Source organism: Lepidochelys kempii, chromosome 4 (assembly GCF_965140265.1).
Source record: "Lepidochelys kempii isolate rLepKem1 chromosome 4, rLepKem1.hap2, whole genome shotgun sequence".
Lineage (NCBI taxonomy): Eukaryota > Metazoa > Chordata > Testudines > Cheloniidae > Lepidochelys > Lepidochelys kempii.
In genome coordinates this window covers 114,399,004-114,422,593 of record NC_133259.1, presented here as the reverse complement: position 1 = coordinate 114,422,593, position 23,590 = coordinate 114,399,004, and the positions used below count along the sequence as shown (strand labels likewise).

The 23,590-nt window shown below is 42.1% G+C and overlaps 1 protein-coding gene across 4 annotated transcripts in view; it reads right to left on the bottom strand.

Moving 5' to 3' along the window:
• Nucleotides 1-5,569: 5,569 nt before the first annotated feature.
• SLC2A9 (solute carrier family 2 member 9) overlaps nucleotides 5,570-23,590 on the bottom strand; it is a 207,451-nt gene continuing 189,430 nt past the window's right edge. For all 4 annotated transcript variants that reach the window (XM_073342503.1, XM_073342504.1, XM_073342506.1 and 1 more), the window contains one exon: nucleotides 5,570-6,543. In XM_073342503.1, the coding sequence (XP_073198604.1) occupies nucleotides 6,286-6,543 (258 nt within the window). In that variant the 3' untranslated portion in view covers nucleotides 5,570-6,285. The remainder of the gene's footprint in view (nucleotides 6,544-23,590) is intronic.

Sequence of the window (23,590 nt, the reverse complement as noted above, 5' to 3'; positions counted from 1 at the left end):
GAGGATTCCTGTGAAATCTCCGTGTGCATTAACACACTGTTCTGCCGCACTGCTTTGCTACACAGGGGAATATGGAGCACACTCAAACACAGCTAGTCTTGTACATTTCTATCCCTTCATCCACTTCTAGAATACACAGAGCAAAGGACAACTACACTGCATATGAGTTAACCGAGCAGCATCAACTCAAAAAGATCAGGGCTCTCCTCTGTTGTATCATGCCCACCAGAGACTGACTGCTGGGACTGGCTAGACCCCTCCACAGTGGAAAGGAGGTCCTGACTTCCTGTGCTGCCAGACAACCCTGCCGTGTGCTCTGCATCATCCTCCAGCTTGACGACCTCATCCACAATTTCGTTAGGGCCACTGTCCGCTGCCTCCAGCCCCGATGAAGTATCCACAGGGTTCTTGGCAGTGGAGGTGGGGTCTCTGCTGAGGATGGCTCCTTATAAAAGCGGCAGGTCTTCATCATAGTACCAGAGTGAAGGTTTGCATCCCTTGCCTTCTGGTATGCCTTCCTCAGCTCCTTTATCTTCACACTGTGCTGCTACGTGACTCGTTTGTAAACCCTTATCACACAAGCCATGAGAAATCTGCCTGTAGAAATCTAAGTTCCTACAGCTGGAGCGGCGCTGGGACTGCACATACACTCCCCAGATCCACTGGGTCCTGTGTACTCTAAGCAGGAGAGCATTTGCTGCGTGGAACTGCCATGGGCAGCTGGAAAGATGTGATGTGAGTGGTTCACGCCAAGCAAACAGGAAGTGAAATTTTCAAAATTTCCTGGACCTTTAAAGGGGGAGGGGCAGAAGCTTGTGTACCTGTGAGCAGGGCAGTAGAGTTTGAACTGCTGACCCAGGGCGATCAGGATGGGCATTGTGGGACACCTCCTGGAGGCCATTTACAGTGACATAATCAAGCTTGGTGTCTACACTGACACTTTGTTGATATAACTGTTGCAAAAGCTCTGCGTCTCTTGATGAGGTGGTTTGATTTTGTCAGCAGAGTAGGAGAGTTTTGTCAGCAGAAGTGCCATTGAAGTGTGTACACCTCCAGTTTTGTCAGCAAAAACCTGATTTTTCTCGACAAACCTGTATAGTGTAGACAAGGCCTAAAACTTTTAATGTAAGATTTAGAGGGGCAGTTATCCCCTAGAGAGCAAAATCTGATGGATTTTTCCAATGGTTTTGGATTAGTCATATCTGTTTTTTACATGGTATCAAACAGCCCTTTTTAATCACTAAAAAGAAGCTGACAAAGCTACCTTAATTCTATACATATATTTCAATAAGGTTTGGCCTTGAAAGGGATTAATCACTTCCACTAACGCATCATCGTAGATGGTAAAGCCTACAAAAATAAAAGGAGTACTTGTGGCACCTTAGAGACTAGCCAATTTATTTGAGCATAAGCTTGCGTGAGCTACAGCTCACTTCATCAGAGCTCATGAAAGCTTATGAAAGCTCATGAAAGCTTATGCTCAAATTGGCTAGTTTCTAAGGTGCCACAAGTACTCCTTTTATTTTCGTGAATACAGACTAACACGGCTGCTACTCTAAAGCCTACAAAGGAATTCATTTATCCACTTCTATACTCTTTCACTTGTTTCCTCTAGGTAGCTATTAATCATCTTCCCACTTTCAAAACCAACATGAAAAATGTATAAATTTGGGCAAAGGTGGAACAGATAGGAGGTGATGAGCATGGCACATTTCTTGACTGGCCTTTAAGGGGGGAGAATAACTTTTTTTCCCTCTTTACCGTGGCAATTGGCAACTTACATGGCAACAGGCAATCTGCCCTATTTCCCTTCTCGGAATGTTGTCCTAGCATACCACAGAACATTGTCTGTTTGATCTGACAGGGAAGTATTTCAATTTTCACCATTTTGGGAATTATCTTTGCATAGTTTTACTGACATCTTCCACTTTGTGTTCTTTCCCTAGCGCAGCAAACTCAGTTTTCACCTTTTTTTAAATGCCAGAAGCGATGCTTTTTTGCTTGCTCTGGATCACTGCCTTTGTACGCCCTGACAACACACACATTCTCTCTTATTCAGCCAAGACAATATTGTTAATTTATTATTTTATCTCCTATTTGAAGAGGCAATTGCTGGTTCAATACTGAATGTGGCCCCCCTCCCTAAACCCCCCCTTCTGATCCTGAGGGCCATACCTCTACTCTTTCCATTTGAAAAATAACAGACTATCCAGGCCTGACTGTACATAGAAGATTTTAATAATGAATCACACGAAAAACTCAGGTTATGCAACTGAAAACTGAGTAATGACACCTTACATTCAACTTTGGATAATCTCACATTTTCCAGAAATGAAACAGATCCTAGCATCTTGTTGGTTTAACTCTTCTACTTTGATCAGTGAAATCTATGTATGAAGTAGTCACACACTTACAATCCATTTTTAATACTGCTTTAAAAACTAAGACACAGTGCAGCATTTTCCCATTAATTCAGATTTTAGAGAAACAAACATGGCACAAGCAGAACATTCATTGACAAATGTACAGGTTTGGCTGTAGATAGTCTGTAGACCCAAATAGAAAAACCAGTGAAGAACTGTCAGCATATTACATTCTAGCCTTTGATTGTTGAAGTTATAACACCATAAAAAGGGGGGAAATGTTGCTACGCAATACTTGAGAACAATTCAAAACCACCCCTGGGGTTGGAAATGAGGGAGTTATGCAAATCTTGGGTGTTCCCAGAAACCAAGTTTGAATATACTATAATCACCTCCCCTAGGCAGTGAGTGGAATGTTTGAACTAATATTCCCTGATGCTGACATTTTCACTCTGTACTGCTCTCTTACAGAAAGATTTGGAACAAATCAACAGGTGTCTAACCTCCACAGCTCCCTATCCTATAAGCCCAGAAGGCCCTAAACTCAGCAGAACTGATGTGATACAGCTCATAGGAGACAGGACACAGGGGGGCTACTCAAAGGGACTTTGCACTCCTTATGTGCCATGGAGACTTTTCTATTATGCCTCTCTTTGCAGTAGTGCATGCGTGCACATCTAGGCTGTGGCAAGAGAGGAGCTAATGGAGCCATATGTCACGGCACCTTCACCTAGAGAGGATGTAGAGCCCTAGTTGCTAGTACTATAAAAGCCCCTTAGTTGTGAAGGGAGGTTTCACCTGACCCCTCTCTGATCCTCTGTCCAAGCTTCATTTATGCATGCTTTGTATGCATGGCAGGAGAGCAGTGAACAACATTTGGGTCTTAATGAGGTGCTGAAAGAACCTTCATAGCTGAGCTCAAAATGAGATTGCTGGTGGTTGCATTCAATTATTGAAGGGTTAAACCTTGCTTCAGAAGTTCAGTAATATATCAGGATGCCAATGCAGTCTTAATTGATCAAAGGTCAATATTATCAAGGATTAATGCCTACCAAGTGCTTAGAAGATGAGCAGCATGAACTATTAATTTTAATTGTTATTAAGAGCCCATTTATAACAACCTAACTCAAGTGGAGTAGTACCTTACTCTGAGAGCAAGCCTAGCTTGTGAAGTAAGGTACCCCTCAAGTTGAGTAAAAGTTCTCCCACCATTCTATCAGTCGGAAAAGGAAGACCTCTGTGCTCGAACTGAGATTTTAAATGTTCGTATTGTTCACCAACCCAGCAGCACGGGCTTTGGCGATTTTTTTTTTACTTCAAAAACCTGTGTAGCAAAAAATAAAATAAACCCAAGAAACAAAGAAACAAAACCACACACAGGCTGCACACAAGAGCTATGCAGTTTCAAGTACTTTCTTTAAGGAAACATACTGGTGTAGTTTTTCCCCCTAAAGATCTGATTAGTCCTAAAAGATTCTCCATTGGCATAATCCTGATTCATTACACTTTTCTTTAGCAGCAGAACAGTCTGATTGTCCATGATATTACCCAAATTATACATTGGAGTAACTCCACTGACATCAGTAGCTACCCAATGTAAAATCTGGTATGGAGAACGAGAGCATTCTTTCCTGTTACCCAGCAATGAAGTTGCTCCGTTGGGTAATTAAGTTCTAGTAATGGTTAATATGGGCAGTATGTACAAAAATATACAAATCACAGTATATCGCATTTAGAGAAACAAGGTGGGTGAGGTAATATCTTTTATTGAATCAACTTCTACTGGTGAGACACAAGTTTTTGAGTTTACACAGAGCTCTTCTTCCAGTCTGGGAAATGTGCTCAGTGTATCACAGCTGAATACAATCAAAATGAAGCAGCCAGTTAACATGTCTTCAGTCATGGGCTGGGGGAGGGAGGAGAAGGAACAGAGGAGGGACTATAGATTATTGCTTCCCCCTCCCCCCTTCTTTCCTTCCCCTATACCTGGATAGGTGGTAACTAGCCACCTCACCTTGAATAGTCCCTTGAAATATGTGTTAACTACTTATGCTAAACAATCTGTTCCACCTTGTATTTAGCAGTGACAGTGGGTATGTCTACATTGCAATCAGACAGCTGTGGCTGGTGTGTGCCACCTGACTCTGGCTCTCAGGGCTTGGACTAAGAGGCTGTTTAACGGCGGTGTAGATGTTTGAGCTCAGATTGCAGTCCAAGCTCTGGGACCCTCTCACCTCACAGGGCCCTAGAGACCAGGATCCAGCCTGAGCCCAACGTCTACACTGCAATTAACCAGCCCCATAGCCTGAGCCCAAGTCAGCTACCATGGACCAACTGCAGTACCCTCTGAGTACATTTCCCAGACCTGAAGACAAACTCTATGTAAACTGGAAAGGTCATCTCTCTCTCCCTGCAACAGAAGTTGGTCTAATAAAAGCCATTACCTCACTCACCTTGTCTCTCTCATACCCTGGATCCAAAATGGCTACTACAACAGCAGCATACAGCATAGATTATTTGGCAACAACAACTTATTTTAGGGTATGATTTAAAAACATATTAGGTTAAAACCAAAAAATCCTCACCGAGGCAAACATCTGAGAACAACTTTTTAAAAATAAAATATACATGTCAAATTTACAATTTTAGTATTGTGCAAAATAGCTCATAGAGAAACATGGCTCACCCTAAGAGATTGTACATGCTCACTGAGGACTTATCCCCAAAGACTGCTAATTATGGGATTTATTATTTTATTTAGAAAGTGCTTATCCCTATAGTATCTAAGCACCTAAGGAATTAAAGGAAAATAATTGAAAAATATTAAAAAGTGAGCCATAACTTGCCTAAAAAACACTAAGAATCAGGAAGAGTCAACGTCACAAACCAGAAACCCCTGCTATTTTCCTATCATGAAATTAAATGGACATTGGGTAACATTTTTAAAAGCACCTAAAGACTTAGGAGCCTAAGCCCCATTTTCAAAACTAACTTAGGCACTTCAGAGCATTAGTCCCATAGGCCTTCAGTGAGACTTTGGCTCCTAAATCACTTTTGAAAATAGGACTTGTGCTTTTAAAAAATGTTACTATTGTTATAGTCTGGGCAGCTCAATGTTTGATTATTTTTTCTTCTCCTGTACCTATCTCCCCGGAGCCCACTATTCAGAATATGTGGAGTTTTTGTTTTCAGAACAAATGCTTCACTGTTATTTGCTTTAAACAACAGAAACACAGTGCCACCAATCTAGCACTCTTGCTAGTATTTGTGGGATGGAGGGAGGAAGCACGTCAGTAATTATGGAAACAAATTGCAGTTTGTCTTCTGGAGACAGTGGGAGCGAGAGAGGTTCTTATGAGGAAAGCAGCTAAAATTAAAAATGAAGGTGGAAAAAATTACCACGATACTGTCCCTTTCATTTTGAAGTGCAATTTTAAAAGCCTATTGGGAAAAGCTGAGAAATAAAACTTACCTCTCCTTCTCTTCGCATCCACTGACTCACACCCAATCTCTGCCACTAGCATATAGGTCCACCCATGCAAGCTGGCATGTGGCATGTTGATCAGCCAGTCCTTGCTCAGGATCCCTCCACCCAGTTCCCACTGCCAATCCAGTTTCCCTCTCCTAGTCCTGATCCCCTCCCCCTCCATTCACCTGATGATCCACTCCACACGTTTCCTGGAAACTCTGGGTCTTGTTCCCACCAGGTATCACTGTACCTCATCTCAACTTCCCAGCTGCCACTGATTTACTTTATGCCCATATTCTCCTGGATTAAAAAACAAAAACAAAACAACCCTCCCGCCCCCAACATACACAGGGGTATTAATAACACAAATGCTGAACTGTTAGAATGATCACATGCTTTCCAAACCAGCAGAGCATATGGGTATTTTTTTTCCATAAAAAGAACACTGAATGCTTAGATTATTCTGTTTTTAGTTTCACCATTCTCCAGTGTAGAAGAGAAGTTATGTTCTTGTTCTTCACTTGATTTCATTTCTGATGAAAACTGGCTCATCTCCCGCCCTTCTAAAGTCACTTTATTCCTTTTGGCAAATGCCTGGCTGATTTCATTAATAGTCTTATTTTTTGTTTCGGGCAGGACAAAAAACAGATAAGTAGCTCCAGCGAGGCAGATGACAGCAAACACCAGGAAACAAAATGTCTGCAGTCCAGCCTGTGAACAGAAAACAAATGAAACCAACATTACAGATACTAGAGAGGCAAGAATCTTATGATTAGAAGTAATTCTTGGGAATTGTTTGAAAGAAAGTACATTAAACATACAGAACAGCAGCCTGGGTGAATTGCATTTATATTGAGAGACCTGGAGCAATTTTTTTGTACAATAGTACAAAGTACAATAGTAGGCTGCATTAATTGCAAGCCAGCAGAGCAAATCATTACCAGTTTAAACATGCTAATTTTTCAGTTACTTCATGAGGAAGGGAGGGTACAAAGAGCTTCCTCCAACCTTCTCCAGGACCCTTACTTAAGGGCCAGATCAGGAGCTCAGAGGAGCACAGGATTGCAATCAAGGTGCTCCTGAGTCATGTTGCACTCCAAAGCAGGTGATGGAGGAGTCACTCACATGACTTCAATGGGACCTGAGGCTGCTCACCACTTCTGAAAATCAGGCCAGTTACTTAGGTGCCTAAATATGGATTTCAACATCTAGGTTTGAAAATGCTGGCCAATATTTTTAGTAGCACCCCTTTGTACTTAGGTTAGCACAATATTAAGAATCTGTCACAGCCTTCAGGGAGCCGAATGAAAGTTTTGAGATTATAAAGTCAAACACAGATTTTTTTTCCCCCTGTTTCTAAAGTTATAGGTATATATTATATAGGAAAAGATGTTACAATAAGAGCTACCTTTCTCAAGAAAAGAGAGAGCATTGCAAGGATTAACTAAGATCAGTGATATGAAATACAATCCAAGTTTACATGCTTCAGATTTTACTGCTGCAAATGCTCTACTGTAAAAAAGTGATAACTAACTTCAATAATTTATCATGAAAACTCTAGCTAGATTGTAGGACTTGCATATTATCAAAATGACAGTGTTTCTATCCTGCTGGTTGTTAAATGACCCTTGTTAGTCTACCCAAGTTTTTATAAAACAATTTTTCAAAATGTTCTGTAGTATTCGAGACACAATATTGCAAGGTACAGTTTCTTTAAACTGGGAATGCAGACTGACATTCTGCCCCCACTGAAGTCAATGGCAAAACTGTCATTGACTTCAATGGAGCCAGGATATCAACTGGAGTTTTGAAGTATCTCCCGTCTCTGTTTTTATGTAACTTCATACACTCAAACCAGATGTGTATGGTACCCACAACAAATCTTTCATTTATTTTTATTTGCAAGGCAAAGTTTAGAACTAAGCATTGGTTGCAGACCTAATAAAAGAATAGCTACACACACATTGCATATTTTCCATGACATCTGACATGCAGTCATGAGTAAAAAATACAAAGGGAACTAGACATTACACACACACACACTTTTCTAAAGACAGAGGTTGCTAGAAGGCAAGTTGTATAGAAGACAAACAAAGACTGATTGGAGCAGGGGGACTGGCTCCTCAGTCTCCCACCTCCCCCGTTAATACCCTAGTTGCCAAACTTCAGGGTCATTCTCATTTTCCCTGGCCTAGTGATGTATTTAGCCACAGTGGAACAGCTTCAATAGGAGAGATAGAGGGCACCCTGCCTCAGAATATCCCATAGTTCAGTGGTTAGAACACTCTCCTGAGAGGTGGGACATCCATGTTCAAATCCTTTCTCCTCCGCTGAGAGGGTGGAATTAAAGTTGGGTCTCCTGAATACATCCTCGGTGAGTGCTGTAATCACTAGGCTAAAAATTATAAGGTGGGCGCCTCCTTCAGCTATTTTGTGGGGAGCGAGGCGGGTGCCTAACACATTCTCAACAGAGTTGAATTAGATGTCTAAGCCAAGTGACTCCAGGAGGGGGTTCCCGGTTGCAGATAAAGGGCAGAGAGAGACTGTTCCCTGCACACCTGGTCTTGGGTGCCTAGCTCCTTTGGAGGGGTGGGGTTTAGCATGCACCCATCTCATCGGAATCTCCCATTGGCTGCCTTGAGCAGCTCCCTGCCTACTCTGCTGGCTTTTGTGGATCATATTATACAGTGTCTATTCCTCCCCATTCATTGTATAGAGAGCCTAGCCTAACTAAGCCTCATGGATCACAGTGTGGTGCCAGTGATTCTTCTATGCACCTAAAAGTTAAGCATTGTGAAGTTCAGTGTCACTTTGCCTAAATCTCATTTGTGTATCTCGGCCCAAGTCACTATCCTTTCCACATTCAAATTCCGCTGAAACACTCATCTCTGCTGTGAAGCCTACAAGAATTGAGCTATGATTTGTGTGTGTATATATATATATATATATATATATATATATACACACACACACACATATACACAGTTACAATTGGTCATTAAGTGTACAGGAACTGATGATAATTTCACACAATCTTTATGAAACCCTGACTTTCCCCAACCTTATAGTATATTCCTCCCCTCTTTGTTGTCCCACATCTACATTCTAGAATGCAAGCTCTTTGGGGTGTGGGGCATGTGTTTGTACTATGCCTAACATTATTTTACATGTCCCATTCAGTTACCATCACCTAAATACTAGGTGTCACAACTGATGCAAAACAAAACACTCTCTGGTGAAGGCTAAGTCCAATAAAAGAGATTTCTTACCCTGTCATTTTTAATATTCTGGCTGAATTACCAATTTGGCTAGTCACAATGTTTCCAGGGATAATTAATCTGGCTCTGCCCTTTTATTCACTTTTGAAATGCAAAGAAAGCACATCCTCTGATATACTGACTAAGGCCCCCTAAATGCAGCAGCCCAATGCTCCTGAAAAACCAAGCAATAATAAGAGCATGTACACATGAAATGAGGGGAAATGTTCTGGTAAGGACGCAGATCTGGCTTTCAAGCTTATGAACAGACAGAAACAAATGGATTTAATAGCTATGAAAAATAACTTCACAATGTCTCCATAAGTTATCCTGTCATCTTGAGAACTGTAATTTTGAATGTGAGTTTTCAGCTTTTAGTAGATTTGCATTTGATTTTTATCTTCCAGAGTGTAGTACTTCGTAATTGCCTTTATTGAACTTCATCTTGTTGAATTCAGATCAGTTTTCCAATTTGTCAAGATTATTTTAAATTCTAACGCTATCCTCCAAAGTACTAGCAACCACTCTCAGCTTGGCCTCATCTGCAAATTTAGAAGTGGACTCTCCACTCTTACCATTATCTAAGTCATTAATGAAAATATAGACTAGTACCAGACCAAGGACTGACCTCTGTGGGACCTCACTAGATATGTCAGCAAACCATTGACAACTCTTTGAGTACAGTTTTCCAATCAGTTTAGCACACACCTTAAAGTTATTTCATCTAGACTACATTTCCCTAGTTCATGTATAAAAATGTCCCATGGGAATGCATCAAAAGCCTTACTAAAAATCAAGATATATCATGGCTACAGCTTCCCCCCATTATCCTCTAGGTACTTACAAACTGATTGTTTAATAATTAGTTCTAGTATCTTTCCAGGTATCAAAGTTAGGCTTTATTCCCCAGGTCCTCTTTGTTCCCCTTTTTAAAGACAGGTACTCCATTTCGATGTAAATGCAGTGCAGTCAATGGACCCTCTCAACAGGATAAAAGATACAAAAATGTTCCAAGCCTGCGTAGGGTTATTATTGTGTGCAGAGACAAAGTACAGGCATTATCTTCCCTCCACACCCAAGCAAACGCTGAAAGACACTGAGTATTGATTTTTGCCCTTATCAAAAGTCATTTCTTTCAAATTGCAGCATCCACCCACATGGAGCAAGTATTAGAGAGCTCATTTTCAAATCAAGAAAAGTGAAATGAGTTGAAAAAAGATCTAGTATTAAAATAAATGTTGCTATGATTTCTGTATATGCTGAAAGATTTTTTTAAACTTAAAGCTTTCAAAAGCTGTTAAAAAGAGGAAAAATCTACACCTGTTTACATTCTGTAAGTACCATAGCCTGGAAGAATGTCCCTTGCTGGATCATTTAATAATGTGTCAATTGATTCCTTATTCAGTCCATCTTGCTGTAGGGCTCAGTTACTAAGTGATGGTGTGATAATTGTAAAGAGGATTAAACTACCAGTTGGCAGGAGGTATTCTCAGAAACAGAGAAGAGAATGAGTGAATGAATTCATTCTGGAGAGGTGTTGAAGAAACCTGAGCTTTTGAAACAGGCCTTTTAAAATCTTCTCATTTGGAAAAAGAAACCTTAATTATCTTGCTCTGATGTTGACCTGATGTTTTTTAACTGAACTGTGAACCTTTTTGAGATTATTCTCTATGGAAATTTAATCCAAAACCAAACTAAAATGTATTGAGTATTTTTTTTATTTGTACCTGATTTGCCATCTCTAGAATAGCGGCAGTGTTTCATAATTATTATCGGATTACCCCGTTACTTGTTTGGGGAATTTTACCTGGGGACTGTTGCCCTTCTCTTCATTTTCCTAATCTGCTGTTTATTTACAGGGGCAAAATTAATGACATTTAATCAAGAGCCCATGTACTCTGCAACAACTGATATTTAAATTCATAGATTCATAGACTCCAAGACCAAAACAGACCACTCTGATCATCTAATCTAACCTCCTGTATAACATAGGCCTTAGAACTTCCCCACTATGATTCCAAGAGCATCTCTTTTAGAAAAACATCCAATCTTGATTTTAAAATAGCCAGTGATGGAGAATCTATCATGATACTTGGTAAACTGTTTCAATTGTTAATTACTCTGTTAAAAATCTACAACTTATTTCTAGTCTGATTTTGTCTAGCTTAAACTTCCAGCCATTGGAACATTATACCTTCCAACATTATACCTTTCTCTACAAGACTGAAGATACCACTATCAAATATTTGTTCCCCATGTAGGTACTGATAAACTGATCAAGGTAGCCCTTAACCTTTTCCTTTTAAGCTAAATAGATTGAGCTCACTGAGTCTATCATTACTGTATAAGTAAGGCTGCATGTCTGTCAGAGGTCATGGAAGTCACAGATTACCTGACTTTCGCATCGGCCAGTGTGGCAGGCAGCCCCTGGGCCAGCAGCAGTTTGGGTGTGAGAGGGGGCTCAGGGCCGGGGCAGGGGTTTGGGGTGCGGGAAGGTGCTTACCTTGAGGGGCACTCCCTGCAAGTGGCCGGCATATCCCTGCAGCTCCTCCTAGGCAGAGGGGTCAAGGGGCTCTGAGCGCTGCCCCTGCCTGCAGGCACCGTCCCACAGCTCCCATTGGCTGCGGTTCCCGGCCAATGGGAGCTGCAGAGCGGGTGCTCATAACAGGGGCAGCGCTTGGAGCTTCCCTCCCTCTAGGAGCTGCAGGGACATGCCGGCCGCTTCTTGAGAGATGTGCGGAGCTGGGTAGGGAGTCTGCCAGCCCTGGCAACCCTCTTCCCCTAGCACTAGCAGGGGTCCCGGGTTGCGTGCCACTGCCTGGCCCCAGCACCAGTGGGGGTCCTGGGCCATGCGGCCCCCTGCACCCCTGGCACCAGCGGGGGTCCTAGGCTGACACTTGCAACCCCCCCACCCCATCAGCAGGGGTCCACTCCCAGCTTCGTCTCAGGCCACCCTTCCCAGCACCCACAGACCCCGGCCCAAGTTTTAGTTAGTAGTATATAGTACAAGTAATGGACAGGTTTACTGCCTGTGACCTGTCCATGACTAAAAATACCCATGACTAAAATGTAGCCTTAATTATAAGGCATGCTTTCTAATCCTTAATCATTCTTGTGGCTCATCTCTGAATCCTCTCCAATTTATCAATATCCTTCTTGAATTGTGGACACCGGAACTGGACGCAGTATACAGACGTAACTGCACCAGTGCCAAATACAGGCATAAAATAACCTATTTGAGATTCCCCAGTTTATGCATTCCCAGAATCACATTAGCTCTTTTAGCCACAGTGTCACACTTGAAGCTTATGTTCCTCTGATTATTCATCACAACCCACAAGTCTTTTTCTAAGTCACTGCTTTCCACAAAGTCCCCCATCCTGTAAGTATGATCTTCATTCTTTATTCCTAGATGCATACATGTACAATTAGACATATTAAAAATGTCTATTGTTTGCTTGAACCGAGCTTACCAACAGATCCAGACCACTCTGTATCAGTAATCTGCCATCTTCATTACTTACCACTCCCTAAATTTTAGCGTCACCTGAAAACTGTATCAGTAATGATTTTATGTTTTCATCCAGGTCACTGATACAAATGTTAAATAAGATAAGCCAAGAACTGATCCCCATCGGACCCAACTAGAAACATAACCACTCAATCATGATTCCCCATTTACAATTACATTTTGAGATTTATCTCCTTCTGTCCCTTTGCTTCCCTTCTCAATTTTCTAGAATTCCTAGCTTCTGATTTTTATGTTCATTACTATCTCCCTTCCTTTTGTTATATATAATATTAAAAAATATAAATAAAGCTCCCTTCACTTCCCTGCTAACCCAAGTTAGATTTCTAAGCAATATGACCTTCTTCCTTGATTGTGGATTTTGGGTGTTCTTAATCAATTCCCAATTATCATTCTTATTTTTCTGATTAAATTTTTTAGCGAGGCCCTTTGTTTTCTGAAACACCCAGTGGAATACATTAGACATTCTGTATCAGCTCCTGAATTTACTGAATTAAATATGAAAGTGAATATCATCATCAATGCATTTTAGTTTGCTCCTAAATTTGCAGTTTTCAGAGTAATGTCACAGATTTTGACATTGCATGCCTGCATTTTAGAAATTGCCATGGGGGCAACTTAGAGGTCATGAGCATTGACTAGGGATGAATTGGAGTTTCTGGCACATGAGAGGATATGTGATGAGAACTGATAAGCACGCTGATCGGATGTTTTTATTAAAACGATCAGCAGTGAAATATTTACTCATGACGACATTTAAATTTGTGACAATATGTTTCAGAATCAGCCACCAACTGAGATGAATGCATTGTTGAAGAAACCCCATATGACTCCTTGCATCTACTTTAGGCAGCAGGAAAGCGGTAGGTGCAGGAGGTTTAAAACGGATAGTAAGAAAGTCACCCAGTCTTGATTTGAAGACATCATGAGATGGAGAATTCACTACTTCCCGCTGTTGTTTGTTCCAGTGGTTAATCATCTCACTGCTAAACATTTTGCCTAATTTCTAATTTGAAATTTGGCTGGCTTTGGGTTCCAGTCATTGGGTCCTGTCCTGCCTTTCTCCACTAGACTAAATAGCCCACTAGTACCCAGTATTTTCTCCCCAGTCACCCTCCAGTCTTCTTTTTGATAAATTAAACAAACTGAGCTCTTTAAGTCTCTCACGATAAGGCAATTTCTCCAGGGCAAGGCATTTTGTTGTTCTTTTCTGTACCCACTCCAATTTTGAATATCCTTTAAAAAATGTGGATACCAGACCTGTATGCAATATTCCAGGAGGAATGGGGAGGAGATTCTGAAAGGCATAAATTGCAGTTAGATGCCTAACTCCCATTCATTTCATATTTCCCCCTTAATACATGATGCAGCATTTAATTCTGTACTTGTAGTAGAAATAGCCCTAATGAGCTTTTCCTTGTCTAACCTTCCCATGAGAAAGTGAAAAGAAATGCTGATTATTTTGGTAAAAGATTGTCATTTCTCTAACTACAGACATAATTATTTTAAAACACCAAATACACTTATAAAAGCATAAAATAACTCGATTAAGATAATACCAATGGATAGGGAAGCCTTGTTACTCACTTTTTTGTCAGTACTCCCCATTATTCAAATTATTGTGCAGCATAATTTAAAAAAATTTAAAATGTATCATTACACATTGGTGGAAATAATCAAAAGGAACCCTACTGGGTAAGTGAATCTCAGGAACTAAAAAGGGGACTCTTGAGTGTAGAAAAATGAGGCAGAAACAATATGGAGGTGCATGCAGGGTGCTAATGAAATGTATAATGATGTGGAAGTGCCACTTCACCAGGAGAAATGAAGATACACAAGGGAAACGGGGGAAAATTAAAACACATATCAAGCCTCATTGCATCTTAATAGCAGGCAGAACAGAATGAGCAGCACTTCATGGCACAGGCAGTTCTTACTGTGCACAGATCCAGCTGGACTATGATGAACGAAGCAGATTTTTAAAAAAAGACACTGCAGTGAACACCATCCTTAAAACTGGACAAAGAAATCAACACGTACCACGTTTCTCATACGCCAGCATTCCGACTCATGCAGCCGTATCGGCAAGCCAGTTATTTCCGCTCCAATGATTTTTGTTTTTAATCAAAATGTCTTAGCCTTCAAGACCTTGCAGACTGAGCCCTTACCTAGGTCTTTATGTATTCAAACCACTACACAAAAATCATGCAACTTATTGCCCTGCCCCCGCCACTGCCTCGGCCTTGCTGCAAGGGATGGCGCTGGGAAACAATGTGTCTGCCTCCTCCTTGTCCCTTTTGGGATGGTTTGAGTCTCCAGGGAAAGAGAAGGCCGGGGGAGGGGGTGGGGGGAGAGGAAGGAAAATCACAGCCATCACCGAGGATAGGGGATGTACTCAGACCCTGAAAGGTGGAAGGAAGGCTCCTCCCACTCACTAACTGGCCCAAACTAATGAAACTTCATTTTTGGTCCACCAATTTCCTATGCACTTATAGCAAAAACCTCATTCTTCCTGAGTTTGTATTAGAAATGACATATATCCTCATTATCTAAACTATCAGTTTTTCCATTTACTTTCCATGGTAAAGTACAGTGTGATATTCTCAGGCTAGTTTCCAGCCTATGGCTTAAGACTTGTCTGACTGAAGAGTTCTGCCTTGCCTCCCTGCTTCAGGAATCCCCTTCCTCCATCTCCAGGCCTGCACCTAACAGGCTACTCCTGCCTGATGCTCAGGCAGGAGAGGAACAGGTTATGTGAGGAGGCAAGTGTGAAGAGGAACTGACACGGAAACTTGCAGATGAGACAGTGAAGAAGCAACTGGTCTCTGCAGGGTTGCAAAGGTTAGGTTCTGGCTCTCAGTTTTGGCAGCTGGGGTGGAAGTCTCATTTAACTGGGAGAGGAAGAGTTGGAAGGGAACCATTACTGGTATTCTAAGAGTTAAATGGTGCCACTTACTTAGACTGAAGGGGGTGCAATTGCCACCTAAGGCATTGCTGTGTAGGTCACCACACCAAGGGGCATCATTTCCTCTTCTTCTTCCAATGCTCTGCATTTTGACTCTTTCACATTATGGCAGAGTCATGATTAAACAGAGGTAAGACAGAGCAATCATCTTTTTGAAAACAGGCACAGAACACACAATAATTTTGGAACACTCCAGGACAAAAGTGATTAGCTCACTGCTGTTTTTAATGTTACTTAGGCAAAGAAGCAAGCATAAATTAGCACCTCCACACTAAAATCCCAGATTCAATAAAGCTTACACTGATCTGAGTCCTCACTGAAGGTACACTGTGAAGAGTTCTGTGTTATTGTATGTACCTCCTTACTAGGGTGCCAATATTTCCCTATGCTGAATACAGGACACCTGGTAAAATTACTCATATTCAAGCAAGGTCAACAGCAACCAATCAGAACTATGCAGTACAAATGTTCAAATTAACATCAAGTTGACTGAGCCCCTGTTAAAAAGAAATCCTGCATAGCTGGATTCTTTTTAATTTACCTTCTTGTCTTTAAGGCTTTAGGGTTCACACAGGGAGAGGTGACACACACCTCTACCCCCACCCATACAGAGTGAGGTGACCTCTCCCCACGCATATCCCTCTCTCACACGGGAGGGCGGGGGTGACCGACCGACCTTACCCTCCCTGCCTGGTGCTCTCCGCCCTCCATGCTTGGCTGGACCCTCGCGATAAACCTGCCTTTCCTGGTACCTGGCACCACCTCTTCTCAAGGCAGTGGGGGGCGGGGGATGCGGGATCACATCCCACCATCAGATTCCTGCCAATGTTCACACTAGAATGTGGCCAACAGCAGCCTTTTGGCCCTGTGCAGGAGGGAAGGGACAGGAGCTGCTTCCAGTCACAGGGGAGGAGGAGTAGGAGAAGAGATAACCTGGCCTATGTCTCTCCAGAGCTCAGCCCTTCTTAACCCACGTTGCCCCGGCTGGAAGCAGCCTATCCCTCCTGCCTGCTAAGTGTCTAAAGGAGGCTAACACTTCCAGGCTGCTGCTCGCCACTGACATAACCCAGCTGCCTCCTGTCCGCCAGCAACAGCCCAAGCAGGAAGGGGTTAAGCCCTAAGGTTGCATTGTGCTCCGAGGCCCAGGGAACCTAACTGCAGGGCCTTCAGCTGAGCCGCGGAGCCTGGCCAGAGAGGTGGCTCAGCAGGGGAGGGTGCCTAAGGGATGGAGCAGCCCCGATGCCCTGGGGGCAGGACCCAGGGTGGTGGTGGGGGAGAGGGTGCTAAGCCCCTGCCTGGTGTGGCTGCTGTGGAGCAGGTTCAGGGTGGGAACAGGCTGGAAATCACTTCCCCCACATATTCCAGAGCTTAGTTGCGGGGCGGAGAGGCTTCCCTATGCCAGCGCTGCACGGGGCTTTGGCACACACAGGGCTTGGCTCCTCCTGGCAAGTGTGGAAAGTCTTGTGCTTTCTCAGGACTCCAGCCCAGCCAGAGGCAGTGGGGGAAGGAAGGAGCCTGCCGGCCAGGCTCCTGGTGAGCTGAGCGCTCTGACCAAGGGCTGCTTCTCTGCACAGCACTGCGAGCAGGATGTACCCCGTGGGGGGGGGGGGGGGGGGGGATCTGGAGGAGCAGCGGGGCTGGGCGGGGCGGTGAAGGGGCAAAGCGGGGAGAGGACAGCGAGAGGGGGAGCACGTAAAGGGCCAATGGGTGGGCAGCAGAGGGAACATGTAACCGGCCACTGCCTGGAGCACGCAGCCAGTGCCAGCTGTAAATGGGACGGGGCCCAGGTAGCCAAGAGTCAGCATGCATTGGGAACTGCACTGATGGACCAGCAGGGAGAGCGGCCCACCCCTGCACGGTGCAGCTTTTCCCCATCACTAGCCTTGCACACCCCCCCCCCCGCACACTCACCGCTGGCGAGCAGTGATCCAGCCAGCAGGAACCGCCAGTACTGATGTGGGGGGAGGAAGACAGAAAATATGGGGCAATTTGCCCCTTTTAAAGAAAAAGTCGGGACACTTGCAGAAGGGCTTAAATATGGGACTGTTCCATTAAAAATGGAACATCTAGTCACCCTACTGATGACTGCCACAGTTAAATGCACTGTACTCACTGTCATACAAAAAGAAATTTCTGTGAAACTGCCAATTCAGCTATCTTACAGCATAACGTTGCTTTAAAATGTGAGTGTTAATTTAACTTCAATGATCTAAAAGAGCAACCTGAAATAGAAAGTAAGAGTACATCAATGTAACATCTTAAATTGCTAAAGAGACGTGAAATTAATTGAAGAGGCAGACTGATTATCATTCATATGTACTATTTATGTAACTCTTTATATTTACCTAGTGCTTTGCAAACATATAAAATACAGTATACAGCAGTGGTTCTCAAAGCCGGTCCACCACTTGTTCAGGGAAAGCCCCTGGCGGGCCAGGCCGGTTTGTTTACCTGCAGCGTCCGCAGGTTTGGCCGATCGCGGCTCCCACTGGCTGCGGTTCGCTGCTCCAGGCCAATGGGGGCTGCAGGAAGCGGTGCGGGCTGAGGGATGTGCTGGCCGCCCTTCCTGCAGCCCCCACTGGCCTGCAGCGGCGAACTGTGGCCAGTGGGAGCTGCAATCGGCCAAACCTGCGGATGTGGCAGGTAAACAAACCGGTCTGGCCCACCAGGGGCTTTCCCTGAACAAGCGGTGGACTGGCTTTGAGAACCACTGGTATATAGGATCTTTGTCGTGAAGAACATACAATCTAAGGCCCTGATCCTCCTGTAAGACCCAGACAGTTTGCAGGGGTCTGCCTATGCAGGCTTTGTCGTTGGGTTGGAGTTTAACATGCATTAACATAAAACTGTTCTACTACGCAATGATTTGGGGCCTGATCCTGCCTTCCTTATGCAACCAAAACTCCCAGTATAGCTAGTAGAAATTCTGGCTATGAAAAGAGTATCCAATTCTGTGCAGTGCTAAGTGTCCTCAATTCACATGAGGTATTCAGTAGCTGGTATTATCCAACCTCAAATGCTAGGCTGGGCCCTTGAAATGTGTATTATAAATACACTGATGTGCTTAAACAGAATCAAAACCGGTCAAGTAACATTTTATTTCAGCAGCATGGGAGGAACTCAGGCCTGGTCTACACTACACAAAGTTGCTTTGGCATAGCTATGTTGTCTAGGAGTGGGAAACATTCACAACCCCTGAGTGATATAGCTCTGCTGACAGAACCCCCAGTATAGATGCAACTAAGCTGACAGAAATGTGCTTCTGTTGGCCTAGCTAACGTAGTTCAGAAAAGTTTCAGAGTGCAACAAACCCCAGTGCTAACTCCGTCCACATATCTATTCAAGGGACACACATCATCAAAGGTCCTAACCACATCAGCCACACCATCAGGGGCTTGTTCACCTGCACATCTACCAATGTAATATAAGCCATTATGTGCCAGCAAATGCCCCTCTGCCATGTACATTGGCCAAACCGGACAGTCTCAACACAAAAGAATAAATGGACACAAATCAGACATCAATCATTATAACATTCAAAAATCAGTAGGAGAACACTTCAATCTCCCTGGTCACTCAACAACAGACCTAAAAGTGGCAATTCTTCAACAAAAAAAACTTCAAAAACAGACTCCAAAGTGAAACTGCAGAACTGGAATTAATTTCCAAACTGGACACCATCAAATTAGGCCTGATAAAGACTGGGAGTGGTTGGGTCATTATAAAACCTAAACCTAATTTCCCCAATACTAATTTCCCCCTACTGTTACTCTCACGCTCTTGTCAACTGTTTGAAATGGGCCACTCTCCTTACCACTACAAAAGTTATTTTTCCTCCCTTGGTATCCTACTGTTAATTGAATTGTCTCATTAGACTGACCTCACACTTGGTAAGGCAACTCCCATCTTTTCATGTATTTATACCTGCTCCTGTATTTTCCACTCCATGCAGCTGACGAAGTGGGTTCTAGCCCATGAAAGCTTATGCCCGAATAAATTTGTTAGTCTCTAAAGTGCCACAAGGACTCCTCGTTGTAGTTCAGAAAGGTGGTGTTACTATGTTGGCAGAAGAACTCTTTGTCATCTTAGTTTAATGTATACTGGGGTGTAATGTAGACCTGGCCTAAACACAAAAGAACAGGACAGATATTTCATGGCATTATGGATGGCATTTATATCCATAAATCAGTTATTAAAAAAACAAACCAAAACAAAAAAAAAACAGTATCACTATGTCATGATGACTACTTTAAGTAACATGGCAGTCAGACCACAATTCAATAAATATTCTGGTAATTTATAGTCAATTGTAAGGCCCAGGTTAGGTTGAACTCACACAAATCCTTTAGTTAAATGGCACAGGAAATCACTTAATAATGCTGTGTAAAAAGAGAACATTAAAATAGCTATTCCATGTGTGTTCTATTTTGCCAGATTCAATTCTGAGCTTTCCTTGAGCAAATATTTGCAATACTTCTGTGATTAAATTAACAGAATTACAGGACCCTACAGGACCCTTACTTATCAGCATAATGGAGTGATATGGAAATTCAGAGGAGTGGGTGGAGCTGGTGAACACGGCAAAACAGCGTTTACTATCAGTCATTTGAAGTCTGGCCATTTGGGATATGAATACACTGCAGCATGGAGTGAGCCTCCCAGCTCGGGTAGACAAGACTTGCGCTAATGGGGCTCAAGCTAAAAATGGCACTGCACTATAAAGCCCACCTGACCTGGCAGACTTGAGAGTTTGAGCTGCAGCATGATCTGCAACATCCACACTGCTATTTTTAGCGTGCTAGCTGAGCCCTGCTAGTGCAAGTCTGTCTCCCCTGAGCTAGGTGGTTCACTCCCACTGCAGTGTAGACATACAAACACATACAAGGGTATCCCTTTGGGCTCACAAATACTCACATGAATGAATTTTGGTTCCCATGAATGTTTGGGGAATGGGTGGTCTCTATATGAACACCTATATCTCAGGGTGGATGAGGCTATCCACAGGCAGGCAAGAGCATCTGTTATATGCTATTAGTTATTCATTATTCTCCTGTTTAAAATTTCATTCACCCAATCAAGGAACAGAATTAGTGATCTGAACTACAGATTGTGAATTATGAGCAGTTTATACAAAGAATTTGCGAACAGCACATCGGTTGAAATTTGTTTGTATAAACTTTCCAAACAATTACAAATAAATTAATAAAAATCAGTCTGTTCACAAAGAATTAATGAACAAAACAAAAGGTTCAATTAATTAAAAAGACAGATTTACAACAAGAAAGAAAGTATCTGATACTCAAGCTTTCTTTAATCAAGCAGACAAAAACACCACAAGATCCAAAGGCTGGAAGATGAAGTCAGAAAAGTTCAAGCTGGAAATAAGATGCAAATTTTTAATGGTGAAGGGAACTGATCATTGCAATAGGTTACCAAGGGAAATTCTTCATCCCTTGGAATCTTGAAATCAAGATTACATGTCTTTCTAAAATATATGGTCTTGTTCAACCACAAGATGGGCTAGATTACAAAATAATTGAGTGAAATTTGATGGACTGTGTTATGCAGCAGAGTAGATCACCACAGGTCTCTTCTGGCCTTAAAGTCAAAGAAATCTATTAAATGTGATCAGTTTTAGTAGAGAAGGATTATTGAAAAAATGAGGAACTTTCTCCACTGACACAATTCTCTCCCCATCCCTACACAGCCTATTTTCAAATTCCTGGTGAGAGAAGGTGAAACCAACGTTGCAAATAATGAGATTTGCAATTTACCGTCCATCTGAAAGTCCAGCCTGGGAACAGGGAGTAACTGAGTGTGTGTGACATCTGAAGAACTGGACAGGTCCATCTCCAGCTTTTACTAATAGGAGACAAGAACCTAAGGGTGAGATTATGGCTAGTCCTGCAACAGATGTGCTAGAGGGTGGGAGGGAGAATGGGGACAAATAAACTGGCTGCAAACTACTGGGAAACAAAGATGTTGAATGGGCAGCCAGCACAGTTAGCATCATTCAAAGCCCAGAAGAGGAATGCCAGGGCACAATGTAGTTGCGACTATGGCTCTGCCCCATGCACACTAGTAAGTTTAGACAGCTCTGCATTTGAGTGAGAACAGGAGACGTGATGGCTACACCTTTTAATTCTGCTGCCCACCCTGATTCCCAAGCCCCTGGAGCCACTGCTCTTTACAAAGACATAATGCATTTCCCCCCAGTACTCAACCCCATTAATGTACTCCCCTGTTCCACAGCCTTTCAAGCTTTTCAGCCATAGGTTATGCCTAAATGTATGGGTTGCATAAATGCTCATCTGCAAGATCTCATTAAATCAATTTTTCAAAGACGGATCAATTTTATAGACTTCAAAGTCTTTGAGAGCTAAAGTCACTCCCAGTGGGTTTGTGATCAAGCACTAAACAGAAAGGCCAAAGGGAGCATTTTAAATTCCAGAATTTTATAAGGGCCCTTGAAGGTAATAGTTACAAAGTACTAGCTTGATTCTATAGTTCTCTGAGTAAGGGTTGCAAAATTTTAATAGCAGCAGCTGAAAATAAATTTGAAGAGCTTTTGACTTTCCTGGTCTGCATTCTAATAGGAGTGTGAAGGATTTCATGTTCTGTTTGAACTTTTTCAATTGCACAGCTCCATTTTATTCAAGAGCTACAAGTTAGGCAAACTTCCGGGAACACCATAAATAAACATTGTTTATTTAATGCTATACCAATGCTTTAGTAAACATTAATGTAAAGTTAAGCATTATTAGGATATTTCTCCTTTGTGCAGCATAATTTTCCTGTCTCATAAGAATTTAAAAAACATTTCCCATCTTGAATTGGGAGAAAAAGTTGAAATCTTCAAAATATTTTTTCAGATATTTGATTTGTGAAAATTTTTGATTGGATCAATTGAAACATTTTGGTTTAATGATTTCAAAATGTTTCATTTCAATTTTGACCTTTTAAAAAAACTATATATATATTTTAAAATAAATTATTTTGACCCAAAAACATACCCTTTCCCAGGAACAGTCTTGGTTAGATGAATCAGTATTTTTTAATGAAAAACATTTTGTTGAAAATTTTCCAGCCAGTTTCTAGTTTTTAACTTAACCAACAGCACCTGTAGAAGTCAGCAGTGGGAGCTCAGAACTTTTGAAAATAAGGCTATATATTTAGTTATTTTGGGTCTGATCCTGTTCCACTGACTTTGACGGGTGCCGGATTAGACCCACAGTACTTAAATATGCATTTAGAAGCCTAACTTTAGGCACACGGGTTTAAAAGTTTTGGCCTAAAGCATTTTACACATTAAGTGCAAAACCTATGGTTAGTTAATTTTTTAATAATGAACACTAAAGGAAAAATTAATGATGAAAAATAGAAGTTTATTTTTGCTGCCTTTACTTCACTGTATACAAATTGATTTTAAGACATAGCCATAAACTGAAATGTGATTCATTTTATTAGCCATTGTAGAACAACCGAAAAATTGCAAGCAGCTGTTCTTGAATCACTGATATTCAGTTTTATCACAGCTAAATTGTCATGTATTTTGAGGAACTTCTGCAGCTCCATTAATTTTTCCTGTTGCGTTATGGCCTAAGGCTAAGCCACTATATTAATATTTGTACTACTTTTTTCTGTTATAGGCCATTTCTTGTTTACTTTATTGTCTATGTTTTGGTCCTCTGCAATTTTACTATGTTTTTCTGGTAAAAATAATTAGAGCTGCGTTCTGTAGTTCTACTAGAATAGGAGATTTGCTAGTGTCTCTGAAGTAAACCCGCGTTTCATAACGATGGCTTCTAAACTGAAGCCTGACATAGAAAAGGAGTGGTGTGAAAATCCTACGCATACTGATAGGCTAATATAGATCCCTATTGATTTCTGTGCTCCATTCTATTATGTACAAGCATCAAGAAACTCAAAAGAGCAGAGTTTTCAATCAAACCATAATTAAAAGACTGAACAACTTAGGTCAGCCCAGCCTTGGGGGTTGTGACCCCA